This window comes from Schistocerca serialis, chromosome 9 (assembly GCF_023864345.2).
Source record: "Schistocerca serialis cubense isolate TAMUIC-IGC-003099 chromosome 9, iqSchSeri2.2, whole genome shotgun sequence".
Classification (NCBI taxonomy): Eukaryota; Metazoa; Arthropoda; class Insecta; order Orthoptera; family Acrididae; genus Schistocerca; species Schistocerca serialis.
Genome location: NC_064646.1, coordinates 247,117,514 through 247,138,122, shown reverse-complemented (window position 1 = coordinate 247,138,122; position 20,609 = coordinate 247,117,514). Strand labels below are relative to the sequence as shown.

Here is a 20,609-nt window from a genome sequence, read left to right as displayed (position 1 = left end):
AACAGGTGACTTACCTGTAAGCACTATCCTTCTGAATTGGAGACATTCACTTTCATTTTGTCACCGTGTCTAGTCCGTTGACCTCCACTTCCTAAGCCGTTTTATTTGGTTCGTTATTCATGGTCAGTAGAAAGTAAAACTAATGTCTGACGTCCGGAATACGAGTTCTGACGCCGCATCGCTAGTAAATAACTTTTGGTGGTAGACAGAACATAAATCCCAGTTGTAATTGGCATCATGTGGATTTTCGGATGCCCTGCAGCTGACACCTCATGCTACGCAGTGATTTATGCTCCTACTTATTTGTGAATGCTTTTTGCTCCATCTCCTCCTACTCGCACTTCGCTCCCTGCTCAATACCACGAAAGTAATTATTCATTGAACTATTGGCAATTACTGAAGTCTCAGAGAAGCTAAGATAACATATCTTGGTGTACGGCATAATAGTACAAGAGAGTATTAAAACTGCCGAAAGTAATTATTCATTGAACTATTGACAATTACTGAAGTATCAGAGCAGCTAAGATATCATATCTTAGTGTAAGGCATAGTAGTACAAGAGATTATTAAAACTGCGGAGTTGGATGAAGGTTAACGTACTGTATACCACAGTACTCTAAATCACAATTAAGAACACGAGTAATACGTACAATGTATTTCGAAGCACAAATGAAGTCCTGTAAGTAATATGCTATCAAAGTTAAGTGAAAAGTAGAAAATTATCCTAAAAGCACGACAGAAGTCTGTTTTTGCAGTGAAGCTTCTTGAATAAATATTTAGAAATTGTTATGAGCAGTTTTCTTGCACGTTTGGAGGCATAATTAACAACTTGGTAGTCAGAACATATTACTGAACTAGCCTAACATTAACATCGTTGACAGGGTAATAAAGACTGTTTATTAAATTGTGCACTGATACATATACTAATAATAATCACTGTCAAAACCACGACCAGTCAGGTTAGCCGGGAGTGGAAAAAAAAGGGCGTTAATGCGTTGCTTCCTGGAATCGGGTAGGCGCGCCGGCCCCGGATCGAATCCGCCCGGCGGATTAACGGCGAGGGCCAGCCAGCCTGGATGTGTAATAATTTTTTCATAATGTGGGGCCAAAGTCATAATATATTTCTTTAAGGTCAGTACCCCCATTAGACTGTTTTTTATTTGCAGTATTACATTTACATGATCATGATTTCGGCTTCAAAGTGCCATTATCAAGTGATTTAATGTTATAGAGTGCCTAAGATGGCATACTGTCGTATTTAAAATACACTATTAGACACATTGTCTAAGGGTCAATATTTTTGGTAAAAGCTTACTGCTTTGTTTTATCACTGAGTATACCATAGTGGGAAGAAAAAAATGTGATGGTGTACCTACAGTTAGCGTCTACAGATTTTGGAAATTTGTGGTTAGTTCCTCTGGGACCAAACTGCTGAGGTCATTAGTCCCTAGGCTTACACCCTACTTAATGTAACTTAAAGTAACTTACGCTATGAACAACACACACACCCATGCCCGAAGGAGGACTCGAATCTCCAACGGGGGGATGCGTGCGAACCGTGATAAAGCGCCCAGACAACGCGGCTACCCCACGCGGCCTTCTACAGATGTGAAGTTCTGTATACACAAGACGAAAACTTGAAACACATATTTCTACATAAGCTTCTGACGAGCAGCTCGTCGGAAATGGGTAAAACCCAAAGCTGGGAATTTGAACGGCTGTTGCTAGCAATACCTTTATGCAGCAGACTATACTCCAAAAATGACAGAGTGTCAGACAAGGTGAAGCGCTTTGAGAGTCTTTAATAGTGTACAAAAAAAAAATTATGCAAATCTGAATACAATGGAGATCACAGAAAAATGACCCGCATACAATGACACAACAATAATTTCAGTACCTATAAAACAATAAAAGTTAGTAATTTATAGTGACCAAATATTTTCATAATGAACCTCTGAATTAATACATTTTAAGTGCTTTATGCGATTTCAACTAACGATATCTCAGATGATAGCTCTGCACTGTAGTTATTGTCGCTGAAAGCTATGTATCTGCGTCTACTTTATTTCTTGATGTATTACATTTTGTATACGTTTCATCGTGCAAATGTTTGTCAGAACGTTGTATCCTCCACAATTACACAGCAAATGAATACTGCATGAATACCTCATATTTCGTCGTACTCGTATATTTACCTAACGAACCGTTTACTATCTTGTCAGCAACTTTATTTACATATTAACTACATAACACAAAATCACGGTAATTTTAGAAGTGGTCAGTCGCATTTGTTAGCTGATGCCACCTTTGGAAAAGAGTGCCAAATGACACTCCTGACAAGCATGCCAAAATTATTGCTTAAATGATATTAACAATAATCAGTTTTCATCACCGTGAGCGCACTTACGCAAGAATGCTGGCTTATTTATTAATGGACAAAGCTTTATTTACATTTACTGTGAATGATTTGAGTGTGACTGAATGTTTACAACATGTCTGTATGTAAATATTGTGTAATATATTAGTTTCATTCAGGAAGTGGTCAAGATGAGTTACGTTATGTCTGTATAATGTAGAACGATGTATTTTTTTAGTGTGGGGGGGGGGGGGGGGGATGGCCTTCAACCAATGGGAAGGCAGCCAGTAGCGGAACACTATGAGAATCAAGTCCCATCTCTAATGACCTCGATACCGACGGGACTTTAAACCCAATCCTCCTTCCTTCTTCCTTTGGGAGTCACGTGGAGACTCAGACTTTTCGAATGAAGAGCTCAAGGGATTGATTTTGGACCTTGACGCGAGTTCTGGAAACAGGCAAACTTGGCTGTAGTAACGAGTGTTATTCGATGGTGTAGGTGTTTGATTCTGGATGGTGAACGTCCGCTACCACACTTTTGAAGAAACTTTATATTTCTAGAGGTCTGAATGTGCTCCAGAGTAGACTTCTAAATTTTTCTGCTTATTTTACGGAACGGAGGATAGACAGATTACAGGTTACTATGATTTGTATTGTGTGTGATAATTTGGAAATCATCATGTTCGACTCTGTGAGACGTCCCCTTAGAAAAATTATACATGACTATGCTTAAACTGACACACATTATTTTTAGCGCAACGCAATCTGACTTTCAATAATCCCTACAAGAGAATGGCCTAACATTAACCTATACGTTTCACAAATCACTTACCTCACAAAAATCTTCATTGCTCGAACTACTGCAATACAGCGAGCGCCACTACTGCCAGCTAAATAGAAGATTCTAACTACTGATAGGCATAGTTAGCAAATGAAAGATTTTGATAGAGAACAAACAATGTATTTACCTTAATAGTGTTCAAAAGTCATTATATATATATATATATATATATATATATATATATATATATATATACGAGGGCGGTTCAGAAAGTAACCTCCGATTGGTCACAGTGCGGGTTGTGGGGGGAGTAACGACGCCATCTGTGCGTTCACGCACTCAGCAGGTCAGTCGGCATCAAGCCGTGGTCGAGTGAACGTCGTACCTGCGCTAGTTTAGTTTTTGTGGCAGTTTGAAATGTGTGCTGCAATAGAAAACCCCGCCAAATGTGAAGTGCGTGCTGTCATAAGGTTTTTTACAGCCAAAGGATATTCTGCAGCAGCTATTCATCGTGAGCTTTGTGCCGTGTACGGACCAAGAGTTATGAGTGAAGGAGTTGTCCGTGAATGGGTACGTTTATTTAAAAGTGGGCGAGAAAACGTTCATGATGAAGAGAGGAGTGGTAGACCATCATTGGTGACTGACGAACTCGTTCAGACAGTTGATGCAAAAGTTCGTGAAAATCGACGTTTCTCAATGTCGGAGTTGTCTACTGGTTTTCCACAGATTTCTAAGACTCTCTTGTACGAGATAGTGACAGCAAGATTGGGTTACCGTAAATTCTGTGCACGATGGGTGCCCAAAATTCTTACCGACCACCACAAAACTCAAAGAATGGCCTCTGCATTAGACTTTCTGTCACGTTATGAGGACGAAGGAGAACCATTGTTAAACAGAATCGTGACCGGTGACGAAACCTGGATTAAGTACGTGAACCCTGAGACAAAAGAGCAATCAAAGATGTGGCACATTCAAATTCGCCTACCAAACCAAGAAAAGCCTCGCAAGATTTTTCTGCCAGAAAACTGATGGCAACGGTGTTTTGGGATGCCAAAGGGGTGTTGTTGGTTGAATTCATGGAATGTGGTACGACCATTAATCAAGACGTGTACTGTGAAACAATAAAAAAGTTACGACGGGCTATACAGAACAAACGCCGTGGTATGCTGACTTCCGGTATCGTTTTTTTGCACGATAACGCCCGTCCTCACTCTGCTCGCAGAACAACGGCCCTTCTTGAGTCCTTCAAGTGGGACGTTATCAACCATCCACCTTACAGCCCAGACCTGGCGCCAAGTGATTATCACCTCTTCATGCATTTGAAGAAATGGCTCGGGTCACAGCGGTTTGATGACGACGAAGAGCTCAAAGATGCGGTTACAGGCTGGCTCCAGGCACAAGCGGGTGATTTTTATGCAGAAGGAATTTCAAAGCTTGTGAAGAGATACGATAAGTGCCTCAATCGCTATGGAGACTATGTAGAAAAATACTGCAAAGATGTAGTTGTAAGATGTATATATTAAAATATTTTTATTTAACTTGGTGTATTTTTTTAAATCAACCGGAGGTTACTTTCTGAACGGCCCTCGTATATACATATATCAGTTCATGAGACCCAGTCTTACAAATTTACTCTCTCTGTCCAGATCATTCGCTCTCAAAACTCCGCCCTCTCACTCCCCACATCCACCAGTGCTGACGGCTCACCTCCAACTGCGCAACGCTACGCGCTGTTTAACAGCCAACTGCCCAACACTACAATAGCCAACAACAATGCAAACCAGCCACAGACTGCACACAGCACAGCCAGCGATTTTCATACAGAGCGCTTCCTGGTGTTACCAATATAAAAACCTAAACAGCCTACTTACATCTGGAATTGTTTGAGCTGGTGAATATTGTGTACATTGTGATTACAAAATTGGCTGAGTTTTCGCGTATCTTTGATTACAGTTTAGTTTCGGGAATTCGCTACTGTTCTCGTAACACTCTCAATGTAACTGTACTGCATTTGATAAGGGTATTTTCTGTCTGTACTTTAACTGAATATTATAGGACCACTTGCGGTTTATTTGAGATGTCCGTTCTCAACGTAATTCTCTGTCGTTTGCGACAAGTACAGACGTTGGAATAGTACTTCTGTTATTAAATTATTCATTTAACTTTTATTTTGTATTTCTGTGTATTTTATTAAATCTCAATTCTAGCCAATGCATAGACTATTTGACTGCAGAATCAAACCTACAGGTTATTATTTGCAGCGAATGAGCAATGTGGCATGAGAGCAGACGTATGCGTCTTGACCATACGACTACATCGAGCTGTTCCTTTCTAAACAGAGCCAAAGTACGAGTAACCACAGATACAGACGCAAATGGTTTGCTCGTATGGGATGCAGTTTGGAAGAGCGACTACAGTAGCAGTAACCGTTATGTACCGACGCACTATTGAGCTGCATATTTTTGAACACGGTACAATCACCTGTCAACGATATTGTGACACTGTAACCTTCCCCACGTGAGTGTTTTTGGGATTCCTTTCGGCCCTGACGTCCACTTGCACATGCACATGCACCAGTGAACATTCTGCAGATGTCAATAGCGCTGTTTGGGGAATGGAACGCCCTACCTCAAGAACTCCTTACCAACCTCCAGGACAGAATGGGAAGACGTTGCAGAACATGCTTTGCCGTCTGTGGTGCTCGCATGTCTGTTTAAGAACCATAACCTGCCTCTTGTAATGTACAAGGAACCATTATGAATCGCAGTGACTTCAGTGTAATTATTGTCTTTAGATAAAAGTGACGTTTTTGTTGGTTTCATTGGGTATTTCTTTCAGTTACCTCCCGTGGTACACTATAAAACTTCTTTGTATGTTCAATCGAGCTGTGAGCCGGCCACTGTGGCCGAGAGGTTCTAGGCGTTTCAGTCTGGAACCGTGCTGCTGCTACGCTCGTAGGTTCTAGACCTGCCTCGGACATGGATGTGTGTGATGTCCTTAGGTTAGTTAGGTTTAATTACCGTAGTTCTAAGTCTAGGGGGCTGATGACCTCAGATGTTAAGTCCCATAGCGCTTAGAGCAATTTGAAGCATTTTCGAACTGTGATACACGTCATGCGAAAGCTACTATAGTCCTTAAGTTTTGCATACCAGTGTAGTTGTGGTTGAACGCAGTGCCGTTCTCAGAAGATTAATTCCTTCAGAAGACTAATTCTCCGAAAACATATGGCACAATAAGGAAAGGAGAATGAAAGGGGGCGACGGTGGACGCTAGACTCATATTCGAGACGCGGTGGTTCAAAGGCTCCTCTGGTGAATGTCCTTTAGGTTTCTTGCAATTTGCCTATATCGATACAGTCTAATGATCATGATGATGTTAGATTTGTGGGTCGCTCAACTGTCCGGTCATCAGCGCCTGTAGAAAGTCCCACTTTTTACACAGTCCACTTTTCACACAATCCACTCTATCCACTGTCACGAATGATGATAATGATGATGATGAAACGATAAGAACAACACAAACATCGGGCAGAGAAAATCCCCAACCCGGCCGAGAATCCAGCCCGGCTACAGTCTAATGCCTGGACGGTTCACTTGATTTAGCAAAACGCGTTATCTACTCCCGCCCTCCTCCAGTTCAACTAGCGAAAAGGTGAGCTTTGGTCGTACAATGAGGGCGTGTTACTCCTTAGGACATACGTAAATGACCAGTGGATAACGTCAAAAGGGAAGTCGTAACGCCAGAATATTGTAGCGTTTAAGAAACGCCCCAGAGAACATTCACTTGGTGCAGGGACTGACAGTTGGCCCTCAGAATGTCATGTAATGCGCGTGAACAGGCGGAAGATTTTATTACAGGATTAGCAAACAAACACTGGAAACAAAGAAACCCTCGAATATTTGGTATCAGGGCGATTTAAAGTGGAACGACCGTATGACACTAGTAAAAGGAAGTGAAGATGACAGAGTCGATGAATCCCGCTGAAATGTAGCTGATCAGTATAGAAGATAGCCTATAAAATTTTCATTCTGTTATTGAGTGTTACTCGTCAATATGGATCGCTCAATAGGTAGAATAATAGGGAAAATTTTATGGGGCGCAACTTGCCTGCTCACTATTTTGTATAATGAGCGTTAAAGCAGAACATATATCTACATCTGATTTCAACGGCAGATGTTATAGAAGAGGTGTTACGCTTCGCGAAAGCATATTTACGAGAAACACGTTACTTTCACCCACATACATCTCACAACACGACCACGAGGGGCGTAAACACACGATGAGACGGAAGGAAGGAAAATTACGGTATAACGTTACCTCGTCAATGATGTTAAAGATGGAATGGGGAAGAAAATCATCCGCGTCGTTTCCGAAACAACCACACCGCCATTTGCCTTAAGTTATTCAGTAAAACTACGGATAATCTGAATCTAGATGGACGAACAAGAATCTGAACCGCCAACCTCCCAGGTGCAGGTCCAGTGTACTAATCACGGTCCGACCTCGCTCGGTCAGATAAATTCATGTGGAGATCTAACAAAAGTCGCGAATGACATTGAGAGAATAGGGCGTGGAAATGTGGATAGCAGGAGGATGGGGGATGGCTGGAGGAAATGATAGTGTTGGATTGTAGACAGTAGAGGACGTATCATAGTTATTGGTGAAAACTGATACCGCTGAATGGATACGATAATAGAAGCAAAGACGTTAAAGCCAGCGAATTGTTTGCGAGATAATTGCGAATGTGTGTTTAAGAGCCGTTGTCACCGCAGTAAGGGATACTGTCGTATTTAGTGCAAAAGCACGTTAAATATTCGATTAACTCAGCATTTAAATTTGGGCTAGCCCACATACAGTTCATTAGTCATCACATAAGCAGCGCTTCTCATTTAATGTGTTTAGGAGTTCTAGTCGATCACATTCTTCCAAGAAAAAACCGTATGTGGATTTTGCACCGCCGTTGATAAAGATGGAGCAACGAACTGAACAGTCTTATTAAGCTCTATGAGATGATCCGACGCTGCCTGAAAGAATTTTTAACTCACTATACAGTGCAGTATTGAATCCATGCGTGGAGATGACACATTTAACAAGTGTGAGTGTGCAGAAACTTAAAATACATAAAGTATTGAAGTCCAGTTATATTAATGCGACCACCTGTCAAAAGCCTGAATACCCACCTTTTACACTGAACCACTGTGAGACGTGCAGGAAGAGAGTCACTGAGGTTCTGGAAGGTACCGGAAGGGATGTGGAGCCACGTCGACTCCAGTGCCGCGGCGAGCTGTGCCGGGTTTCTCTTCCGAGAATCCATGGCGCGAACAGGCCGATCCAGCTGGCGCAACAATTCTCGATTGAGTTTTAATCCGGGTAGTTTGGTGGCCGATGCTCTTCGAGTACACTGCGAGCTGTGTGATACTTTGCATTCTCCGGGTGTGCCAACGAAAAATACACTGCGCGTTGGGGTGAACACCACCCCAGGATAGATGCATACCTGTGTTCATCCATTATGCCTTCCAGAATGACGAGGTCACCCAGAGAACTCCACGAAAACATTCCCGAAATCATAGCGCTTCCTCCGGCCTGGACCCCTTTGCTTTCAGACGTACACGCCAACGATCGTCCATCCGAGGGAGGATAAAACGTGATTCCTTTGAAAGGCCACCTACAACTACTCAATGGACGTACAGTTCGGGCGTTGACGTGCAGATTCCAGCCTTCGTCGCCGATGAACAGCTGTCAGCATAGGTCAAGGACAGGGCACCTGCTGCAGAGGCACGTACGCAGCTACGTTCTCTGAACGTTCGTTGAGGACACCGTGTTGGTGTCCCCTTGGTTCATCTTGCCGGTCAACAGTTGCATATCTATCCCTACCCCCGCACTCACATCCGCAGCCATCGTTCACCTCTTTTATCTAAGGCGTATGGCGCACTACTGTTGCCTGGGTACCGTTTTGGATAATGCCCTTTTGCTATGCAAGGTACACTTGAACCAAGGCGGCAAGCTGACAGTTTAAGGTCTTAGATGTTTCGGAAATGCTTCCACCCTTGGCCCGAAAGGAAGTGACCATTCCCTTCTGGACATCAGATAAATCGCTCCTATTCGCATTACGACATCGACTGTACTGTTTTCCACACTTCCCTCCCCCCTCCGACTCGCTTTATACACCCTCCACTGCTAGTGCTGCCACCTGCCGTCTTTGAGTGGTTACTACATGTCAACGTAGAACTGTACTGGGTATTTCTTGTTCAGGTACGACAAAGGTGAGATTTGAGCGCAGTTAGAAAGAGGACATAACTCGGACCTTTAAATTAAAATAAATTTGTAGCAAATAGGACAATAACTCATACTGACGTCTGTGGTTGCTTGTAACCACAAATTCGGAATTACCTCGCCAACGTGTTTAGCGCAGATTTTAGCCTCTACTATCGCATATTTCCACTCATGTCAGTTTTTTTTTCTTTTTCTTTTTTTTTTAAGTTATGGTTTACGCTGTTGGTGTCATAAAACTGCCGCGAGGTAAACATCAGAGACATTAGAGTTAATTCGGAGACTTACAGGGAATCGCGAATGGGACTGGAAAGGCAGAGGATAGACATATTGCGGATAGCAGACGTATATTTGAGAACCAAGTACAGCTTTCCTTGACACCAGATTGTGGTGAACTCTGAATGCTGACGACTACGTCCTAGAATCGACCGATAACTACAGCAACGACACCACAACAAAAGTACTTGTCGACTAGCCGACAACATGTAGATAATGAGGTCCACTTCTGAACGGTCAACGTGTCTGTCTACAATTCGGATGGCACGGTCAGTTCTAGGTATTGTAACAGATTTTTTTTTCTTAGTGAGAGGACTAGAACAGAGGGCACTCATCCTCGTGACGACAATTGAGGAGATACCTGACTGGGAAGTCGCAGTTCGAGGGTGTGCTAACAACATGTTCCTCCATAACTCATCCGTATATCCCTCATAACATTGTCAGACAAGAACTCGGTGCCTTATTCACACTAGATGGTTCTTAGGGGCCAGAACGCGAAGCTTGAGTCTGAACAGTGAGACCGGCAAAGAAACATATCAACGTAAATAAGAGTGTTCTCAGGGGCAAACAACTTTGGGCGCCACGTCCTAGGCTGGCTACGAGCCAAAATTGGCGCAACGACCCTCTTGCTCATTAAACGCCACGCAACATGCGCATCAGGCTGTATAAGAAATGTAAGGAGTGGTCATCACGGCATTAGGCGCTGGGCCGGCGGAGGCGCGCAGCGAAGTGGCGGCCGGCCGCGGATGGGCCGAGGTCGCCCGCCTTGGGCAGGTCGGGGCGGCGCGGCGAATGCCTAATTGCGGCGCGGGAACATCGCTGGCGGCTCCACCCCTGCAAAGCGGGGCCCACGCCCCGCGACGCTGACTGTGCGTACACGAGCAACCACCTAAGTATGCTGTAACCGCTGACAGCCACCATAAATTCTCATTCGTGACCCATAAATCATAAAACCTGCCAAATGTGTGACAGTTTCTCACCGCCATCAGCGGACGAGGTGACGGAGCGGTTTGCATTATACTCGTATTTGGGCGGACCGGATTTGAAAGCTCTGTTCGTCTATCCAAATTTAGATTTTCTATATTTCCCTTATTACTTATCTTTATGATTTTACCATGCTATTCCAAAACACTGCGCGCAAAAACGACATTTTCCCAGGGCTCATACGTCGTGCGCTGTTGGTGATAGAAAGGTAGTGTAAAATTGTTTTGGATAGCCCTTGCCCTAGATTTCATTTGTATAACCAGCAGAAGTATCAACTTACTGTGACTACTCTGCAGTACAGGGTCAACACACTTTCTCCAGCTCAGGCAAACGGAACATATCTGTTGGTTTCCTCTGCATTAGACGTGGTCTACGGTGTGCAGCCGATATATAAATAACTAATCGCAGAACATTGTTCTAATGTTGACGGGATATTCTCTATACAGTTATCTAGAAGTGTCGTCATCTCTTTTTCAAAAATCTTTATCCTTTATCGAGAAACACTCCAAGAATATGGTTTTTGGGTAGCAAAACGTAGTCTCTGATTCCAAGACGGCTATGCACAGAAAATGGCTGAAATGTTTACCATATATCCATAAGATCCCGATCTCTAACAACCTTGAAAATTTTCTTCTATCTTTATTCGTTTCGGAGATGCAGTGGGTAACTTGTACACGTGAAATCCGGCATGAGGCGAAAACTTAGTTTATACAGGGGAGTGGACGGAGAAACATGCTGTAAAGCATCACTGTTATCATTGTATGGGTTCCGGGAACCCCATATTGCAGTACTGATGCACATGCAAATTTTTTGTGCTCCTAAAATTTGGCATGATGTGTGAAATTATTTTTGCATTACTTCAGTTTCACATAAGTAAACTATAAAAATTATACTGACCTATAAAGTTCTTTTCATGTGAATGACACATCCTTCTGTAGCAGAGAAAAGAAGGGATTGGGCGGAAAAAATGCACCTAACGGAGCGCAAGAAAGGCGAATATGCTCCTGTTTAAAAGACTGTGACTGAAAAGTGGATATCAGCTTTTTTCATTCTGCTTTTCTCAGCTAATTCAAAAACTTTTCCGAAAAGTTTGGAATGCGATAAATTCGCGCCATTTATGCTGAGAGAGAAGGAGACATTGCCAGTAAGAAATACTGGAAGATAGTAAACAGTCGTTAGAAAGAGCGAATGAGGCAGTGGTAGCGCGAGAGAAGGAGGGGGAAGCAGTGGCAGTGGAACATGGTTAACAGTGACGGAACAGTGCTAGGAAAAGTGTGAAGAAGACAGCACCACTGGGAGAGACATAAAGAGAAAGAGGAAGTGGAAGTTGCTGAAAGCCAGTGACAATGAGAGCTAGAGTCATAATGACAGTGAGTAAGAGACAGTTATAATGACAGCGAAAAGATACAGCGGCAGCGGAAAGGAATAAATGAGATGGTAGCAGTAAGAGAGAGCAAAAATGAGACAGTGGAAAGTGAGACAGTAGTAACAAAACAGAATGAAGGAGAGTGTGGCTGTGAGACAGGGGACAAAGGGACACAAAGAGATAATTAATTAGGCTGAGTGAGTGAGTGAGAATGGGCAAGTGGGGATGGATATCTAGGTCTTAATTCTACGCTGTTTCGCGCTGATATACTGGAGATACATGGGGCAAACACAATGTCGTCTTCAATCACAGTGGAATAGTGCCAACAAGTTAACCAAGGCTGCATAGACGTGGGTGGTACTGAACGTGGAGTAAGACCATTTACACCGACTGCAATGTCCAGCCAATCGAGGACCTGTAACGCAGCAATCGGAGATCTTCCAGCGGTGAGGACGTTCACACGCAGTTCTGGGACGGCTCCGTGAACGGGGAGAGGATTTCTGTATTCTAGGGACTGAAGGATTTGTAGAAAGTTCCGACCGTTGTTTACAGATTCATGGTGTCTGTGCTGAAAAATAGTGCGATGTATGTGTAACTTTGAAGTGTAATGCAGCATTTAATGAAATTTATTTGGCTTGCCAAAATAACGTGTAACTTACTTTTTGAATCCCCCCTTGTCCTTGATTTAAAAAGTACTCGTCTGCTATCTTTCACAGAACACGTGTGTGTGGCATTCAAATCTAACGAGTTACAACGTATCCGAAAAAATACACGTAATTTTTTGTTGTACTGTACTTATCCAGCAGTTTTGTAATGTTATGTAATATGTTTCTAATTTTCTGTTTTCATTTAATGTTTCAACAGAATCTAATGAAACTAGTTATCAATGAAATTAAAATTGTGCCCTTGTAGGAACTTTATAATAAAAAGTGCAAAAATGATCACGAGCTCTTACTTACTTACTTACTTAAGGGAAATTCCCGAATGGTTCCTTTGAAAAGGGAACGGCTGATTTCATTACACGCCTTCCATACTGACAGCAACAGTGACAGAAGGTTTCACTGAGGTAAGCTGTGACGGATTTGTAACCTGAGTTGGAGAACGAATCACATTACCGTTCAATTACCCGCTAGGAGGAAAGGAGGGAAACTAAAGCTTTCAAATGAAGCTGTAGTTCATTAGCAACAGAGTAATAGAAATGTTTCAGATACTTTCTACTTACATGGATATCTGTAGATACTGCAACATCCCTTCTACTGATGGCTCTTGCCGGCCGGCCGGGGTGGCCGATCGGTTCTAGGCGCTACAGTCTGGAGCCGCGAGACCGCTGCGGTCGCAGGTTCGAATCCTGCCTCGGGCATGGATGTGTGTGATGTCCTTAGGTTAGTTAGGTTTAAGTAGTTCTAAGTTCTAGGGGACTGATGACCTCAGACGTTAAGTCCTATAGTGCTCAGTCATTTCTACCATTTGATGGCTCTTGTCAACAATTCTCGGGGCAAGGGTTAAAGAGGAAGAAACATGGACAAAACCAATGTCTAATGGCCTCGCCACCAGAACTCTACAGAATCACTGTGCAACATGAATGCCAGTACAATACAAAAATTAGGACAATAATGACAAAGATGTTACTATTTGATCGAGCAATAAAAATTTGAATTTGGAAGTTTTGGACATCAAAACGAAATCCACTCTTATCGATAAAGAGGAAACAATGTAATTGCGTGGCTGTTCTATCTGCTCCGGTGACCATAGGTTATGATAATTTACATTTAGTTTCTTGCAGGAGTGAAAAAAATGAAGGGTGAAATGAAATATGACTTTAACGCACTTATACATAAAGTTATAATTTAAATGGAAATTTGTGACTTTTTCAAAGGAGGCACTCAGACACTGGAATGACCTGGTTTGAAGAAATCGTGGGAAACGGCTAGGTGTGTGATCTCTGTGTCCTATCCACTGTATGAATCTTGTTGGATGTCTTCCTCATATAATTACCCACGGCACAACTATTCAATAGATATTCGGCTACACTGTGCGCACGCCTCTCTGTCACCAACGAAATGCAAATCATGAATGTCTTTCGGATATCAATAACAGAAGTTCGAAATTAATAACGTCTGTATAGAACTTAAGCGTAGAGGGTAATGGATATTAGTTTTTCCTCATTCCAGTATGACTGTCTCGTACTTCAAACAGATAAGGTCTCGTCAACTCAGTTTTCGACAGTTTAGTACATAATAAGATTATTATTTTAATGGCGATTTTAGTTCGACCTTTAATTGTGTAAGTATGTTACAAACTCACTTGGAAGGTCGAACCTCCGTAGGGGCGTTCTGATGTGGCTATATGCATTGGTGCTCGAGTAAGATTCAGGACCTGCCGTTTGTCTGCAACTTCCTGCCACGATATTTCAGCGCAGAGTTTTCTTGCCATTTTCACCTGAATTCTGACGAAAATATTCTGGGCCCATGTAACACCTAATTTGTTCTTATCAAGGTGAAGTAACAGTATTTGGCTTTCGTAAACACTCAGTCACTGCCTTTGCCACGATAGAAATAGCGCACTTGTATACATTTTTAAGTTTTTTCTTCTTTCCGAAGATCAACAAAACACTTATTACATCCCCTCCTTTATACACATTTACAGTTGTGTTTATAATGATATGTCATAAGTGAAAAGAGTGATTTCATTCCTCTATGAAGTGCAAACGTTCTACTTACTGCCAGAATATATTAAGTTATATGATTCATGTGTTCTAGTTGTAAGCAAACAATTTTTCATTTCATTTCGTCTCGGTACTCTGCTAACTGAAGTCTTTAAATGAATATAATGTGTAATCGCTGACTCACAACGGAGGCATTAGTTAACTTACACTCAGGTTTACCGTCTACCGCCGCTGTCAGCCTTTCTGATATCGTAGATTGTAGTGAAACCTGCAAGTTGCTACTAATATTAATAATTTAGCGAAGCTCAATGGTATTTCAATTGGACGCTTTTTCGGCGACTTGTATGTCCCTAACTAACCGAGGTAAAGGGACCTGCAGCTTAACGCCGAATTCGAATGAGTATTTTTTCCTGTCGACTGTTCACATTGTTGAGAGGAGAGGGATAGATCAGGACCAAACTGAAAATTTCCGTGGTCCGACCGGTATTGACCCTGCGACCTCAGGGGTGTCCAGGCAGGCGCTTTACCACTACACTACCAGGGCTGACAAGCTGCTACTGGAAGACAGCGAGCATAGCTTATGTAGCATCCATAGTACGAGTACTTTCGTTCACTGTAATTCAGTAAAAATATGATTGCAAATACAACGGACCAGAGCATGCCTCTTTTATCCATTCTCGAACGTCTTACAATTTAAACAAAGCACTGGGATAGAATATTTCGCGATTACTGCTGAATTTTATCTAGTAGAAAATCTAACCAGTAAAAGTCTCAACAACTTCATAGCTGCAGAGATCAGGTATTGCTTCAGTACGACAACACTATGTTCATGTGTTGTCTCATGAGTAATATGCGATGTTTACAGATTTAACATTCATTACAGCGTAAAGAAGGAAATAGAGCCATAGATAAAAGACGTCTCAATGAAAATACAACTTAGCTAGTAGACACATTTAATGACGAACCATAAACTACCAACTGAAAAGTCACTATTATTAACTTCCGAACACTGTGGAAAAGTCTTTCCTTCTATGGTTTATTAGTTTTTAATGCTTTGTCAACACAGGGCTTCCATTAAGTGACATTGTACGAACTCATATGGACAGCGAATGTAGAAGTTGTCAAGCCTTGCCTTTTCGAGAGCTAATCCACACTACTAATTGCTTAAAACGGTTCGCGTAGTCACGGAAATCGTAAATCATGGCTGCTTAATGGGCAGCGCACTTGCCAAGAAAACAAATCTATTAAGTAGCAGTAAAATACAGGTGTTCAGCTCCGAAGAAGTCGAGAACATATTCTAGTGTAGCTATTAGTAGTTCGTTTTCGTGATTTAGCTACTTAGTTTCACGTGAATGTTGGGTCGATTAATTCGACAAGGCTGCAACTAAAACTTATTTGTATTGGAGCTACTGTGGTAATACATTGCTTCTTACGTTTATAGGCGGATAGGACATTAACCTTTAAGAATCAACATCCGTGGGACAGAAATCTAGTCTATCCTTTTCTGTCACAAAGCACTTAAGTGGAAGATATATAACTTTGAAAATAATCAGTTGTTTTCATATTTGGGACCAGAATGATTGTTCCAGTTCTGTATGAAATAATTAGGCACAAGTAGTAACACGTAGCTGGATTGACCAATTTATAAGCAAAAATTAAAGTTAGGGCTTGTGAGCGCTTGTGAGACACATATCCAATGAAAATTATCAGAAGTTAGTGATTTTCTGGCTCAGAAAATACCGTCAGAAAATACTAGCGTCATAATCATAGCTACGAATATCCGAACATTTCCGACGTTACTTTATGATATATCGCAGACCTGAAGATGTTCAGGATCTTCTAGGGAATTATGTGACTAGCATTCTCGTGCGCTCTCCAGTCAGATATTTTTTATATTTATTTTGTTAGAGAAGCTTGTTGAAATTAGACAGAGTGGCATCCACTATACAATATATGGCGGAGGGTTTTTTGTACCAAGGTTAGCCACTTCCTGCCCTATTCCATCGCGTGCGTAGAAAGTAAGAAATAATTGTTAGTATGCTCTGGGACACGCCACTGTCTCTCACACGTTGTTCTCGTGAGATACGCACGAGATATACGAACGAAGGAACAAAATCATTGCACAGTCTTCCTGGAGTAACAATTCTTAAAATTTTCCCGACAAGGTATCGCGGAAACAAAGTCATCTCTCTACCAGAGATTACCCTTTAAGCTATCTGAGCATCTCTTTTCCCGCAGAAATCTACGTAGTTACATTTCTAGCACAATTTCGAATGTGTTGTACCCATTATAGCTGCTGAATTCTTTCTGTGCCTGCTGTCAAGCGCACTTCACAGGAATTCCGAATGTTGAGACAGTGCTCTAGAACTGCAGAAGTAGCGTTGTGTATCGTATGCGGTTTTCTGTACACAGGCACCTATCTTCTCAGAACCCTTCCAACAAGTTTGTCTTTCATCGGCATTCCCTACTATCTATTCTGTCCCTTTGTCCCAATTTAAAATGGCTTCGCAGTATTACTCCCACAAACATTTGAACAATGTAACATTCGCAAGAAGTTTACTACTTGTAATTTTATGATGTACGATTCACCCTCTTTTTGTGGCTGACTCACGGAACCTTAAATTCTGAACACCTGTGAAAACATTGTCTACAACCGTCCCATATTTCCATAAAATCATATAGGGACACTACTTTCCTGAAGACAGCATAAACCCGCAATCTGATAATATAGCTGTCTGACAAAAGCTTTATTCACGTTTAAAGTAATGGAGATCATGTTACGCTTCCTTATAGGACACCTGTCCTTACTATAGTTTATTTTGTTTTGTGTTCTTTGAGCCAGTCATGTATTTCCGGTGATACTCTGTATGACGCACAAAAAAATTAATAGATGTCCACGGAGTTACAAGATCTGACGGAAACCAAAAATAATGTTCATCAGCGTCAAGAAGCGAAATAAACTGTGTAGTGATGTCTTGGTACAACACACTGTTCACCGTAGCTTCATACAAAATAGGGGCCATAATTCGACGACACGGTACGACACATCATACTTAAATTATCTGACAGCGGGAGATGATTTCATGAAAGACTTACGCATTTTCTCTTAACTAAATTCTAGTTTTTTGCGTATTCAAGTATGCACTAAGGAGAATGCATACCTCATCAGAGAATGGTCTAATTCTGCGATTCCATGGACGGCAACAAATTACGGAAGCCACATAGCCCACAGTACGCTAGACGCTTTTCTTCATCCAGCGCCTTCAGATCCTGTACACTGCAACCATGACAAACTCAAAATTTTAACTTTCTGAGCTCTATCACACGAAACATGAGTTTGGTCAGATAATCCCCTCAGACCTTTCGACGGCGATCGCAACATCATACCAGTCAGCCAGTTTAGCGTCTGTCAAAATGTCCGATTTATAGGCTTTACTTATTGTATTCACGGGAATAGATGATCAATTTCACTACTGTTGAATTATTCAGCATTGTGGCATCATTCCTACGAAATGGTCCTACAACATGTAGGCACGAACAACTGGTAAAACTCTATCGAATCTGGACGTATTTGTCACAGGCAATTACGAGGGTTGGAACTTTAATAGTGGCAACTATTTATTTACAGCTCGTACAAAATAGACAAGTGTTTCACAGTTTCACTGACCTTCAAAGTAGCCACCAGCATTGTGTATAACCCGTTGCCAGCGATGTGGAAGTCGTAGGATACTCTTAGCAGTGCCAGTTGCGTTGACACTTCTAGCGCTGCGGTCTACTACGAGACGAATTTGCAGCAGCTCTGAAGCGAATGCCTTGAAGTGTTTCCTTCAGTTTAGAAATCGATTTGAACTCACGGGGGCTTAAGTCAGGGGAGTGCAGTAGGTGGTATAGCACTTAGCAGCCCCATCAGCTAAACAAATCAGCAACAGCTTGCACTGTACGTGCTTGATCATTGTCCTGCAAAATTATGGTCAGGTCCTGCAGAAAGTGTCATCACTTCTGTCTCTCAGTAACAGCGACATGAGTCGTCCATTTCCGGTAATACTCATCAACAATGAAGACTCGTTGCTCAAGGGCGAACGGTAATTTTATCGTGTGCTGAACTGCGTAGACACTGGGACCTGTACCCGTTACATTGCTCTCTTCATTTATTATCAGTAATAACTGTGGTGTTATCTTGGGATGGTTGATCGAAACAATGCAGTGCATCTTTAATTTATAGACATACTTACTATCACTTTTCGGTCGCTCTGTATAACAGTTATCGACTGACAGTGTGGCACAGTATCGTAAAGATTTCGGAAGTCAGGGAAGAAGCGTCTAGTATTTACAAGAAAAAGCAAGCTGCATTTCGTATTATTTCTTGTCCTAAATCTGTGCAGGTTCTTTGTTAGAACCTTCTTCTCCTCCGGGATCGCGATACTGTTCGTGTTTAGAATTAGCAATAAGCAACAGACGCACTTTGTGGTATAAAAGCAGTGTTCTTATTGACACTGAACGGAACGGTTGCACAAGTAATCCACGCGGTTGGTTCAGGACAGTGGAGCGTGCGGGGTGACTGACCTTGAGCAGAAGCAACACCGTCGCGGCGACCAGCATCATCGGCGGAGCCATGAGGAGCGGGTGCGTGGTGCGTGGTGCGCGGTGCGTGGAGAGTGGCGCGCTGCGGATGGAGTGCGTGAGGACTCCGCCGGCCGGCGCGTTTATATAGCGGACCGGAGCGGCAAGGATGCGGGCGCGCGCGGCCAACACACCCACAGCCGGCCGCTCGCTTCTGTACGGCTCCACTCTGCCCACAACGGTGACAACTGCTGGGCCGTCTTATGGAACCAAAAGTTAAATGCGGATCATTCAGTACACATATACTATAATAGTGTAGGAGAAAATCATATCCAGCCACGGTGGCCGAGCCGCTCTAGGCGCTTCAGTCCGGAACCGCGCGACTGCTACGGTCGCAGGTTCGAATCCTGCCTCGGGCATGGATGTGTGTGACGTCCTTAGGTTAGTTAGGTTTAAGTAGTTCTAAGTTCTAGGGGACTGATGACATCAGCTGTGCATCTTTAGTCCCATAGTGCTCAGAGCAATTTGAACCGTTTGAGAAAATCATTCCATACCTTAAGACAGTACTGTTCATAGATTTGTGCCAGCCTGTCTGCGTTATCATTCACAATATCCACCCCTAATTTGCTGTTCATTACGCTATAGGGCTGGAGCACTTGTCTCCAAAGTAGGAAGCCGCCGACTTCCATTGAAATATTTGTATTAGCTAAGAAAAAGCTTTCCAATGAGAAAATATTGCTAGCATATGATTATCATAGCCATGAAGCAAGATAGGCAGCTCCGCCATAGTTAATTTGCTGTCTTATTTCACAAGAATCGACCAGTAGATCCTGTCAGCAGGAATTCTAAGAAAAGTTAAGAGTAATTATTTCATCACACAGCCCGCTCACCGGTCATTCGCTTACCTAAAATTTGCCAATCACTAATGACAATAAGCCGCTTGACAATATGGCAGTCACTTCCTTCCAACAATGACCGCAAGGAGACATTGTTGACCACAGCCATTGTTACTATTAACTTGATTTCAGTCACGCTACAGGAGTCACTTCCAAAACAGTGACTTAAATAGTGGCTGACTTTCAGTGGTGGCACACTGAAGAGTCAAAGAAATTTTTACGGGTATGAGTATTCAAATACAGAGATAGCTAAAAAGGCAGAAAACAGCTCTGCGGTCGGCAACGCCTATATAAGTCAACCAGTATGTGGCGCAGTTGTTAGATCGGTCATTGCTGCCAAATGGCACATTATCAAGATTTGAGTGAGTTTGAACGTGGTGTTACAGCAGGCGCACGAGCGGTGAGACAGAGCATATTCGGGGTAGCAATGAAGTCGGGATTTTCCGGTAGGACCA

At 42.5% G+C, this 20,609-nt stretch overlaps 1 protein-coding gene across 1 annotated transcript in view; it reads right to left on the bottom strand.

Moving 5' to 3' along the window:
* Window positions 1-19,363, bottom strand: part of LOC126418978 (cuticle protein 10.9-like) — a 191,265-nt gene extending 171,902 nt beyond the window's left edge. The window contains exon 1 of the mRNA XM_050086025.1: window positions 19,262-19,363. Coding sequence (XP_049941982.1) covers window positions 19,262-19,312 — 51 coding nt within the window. The 5' untranslated portion in view covers window positions 19,313-19,363. The remainder of the gene's footprint in view (window positions 1-19,261) is intronic.
* Between the last annotated feature and the right edge of the window lie 1,246 nt (window positions 19,364-20,609).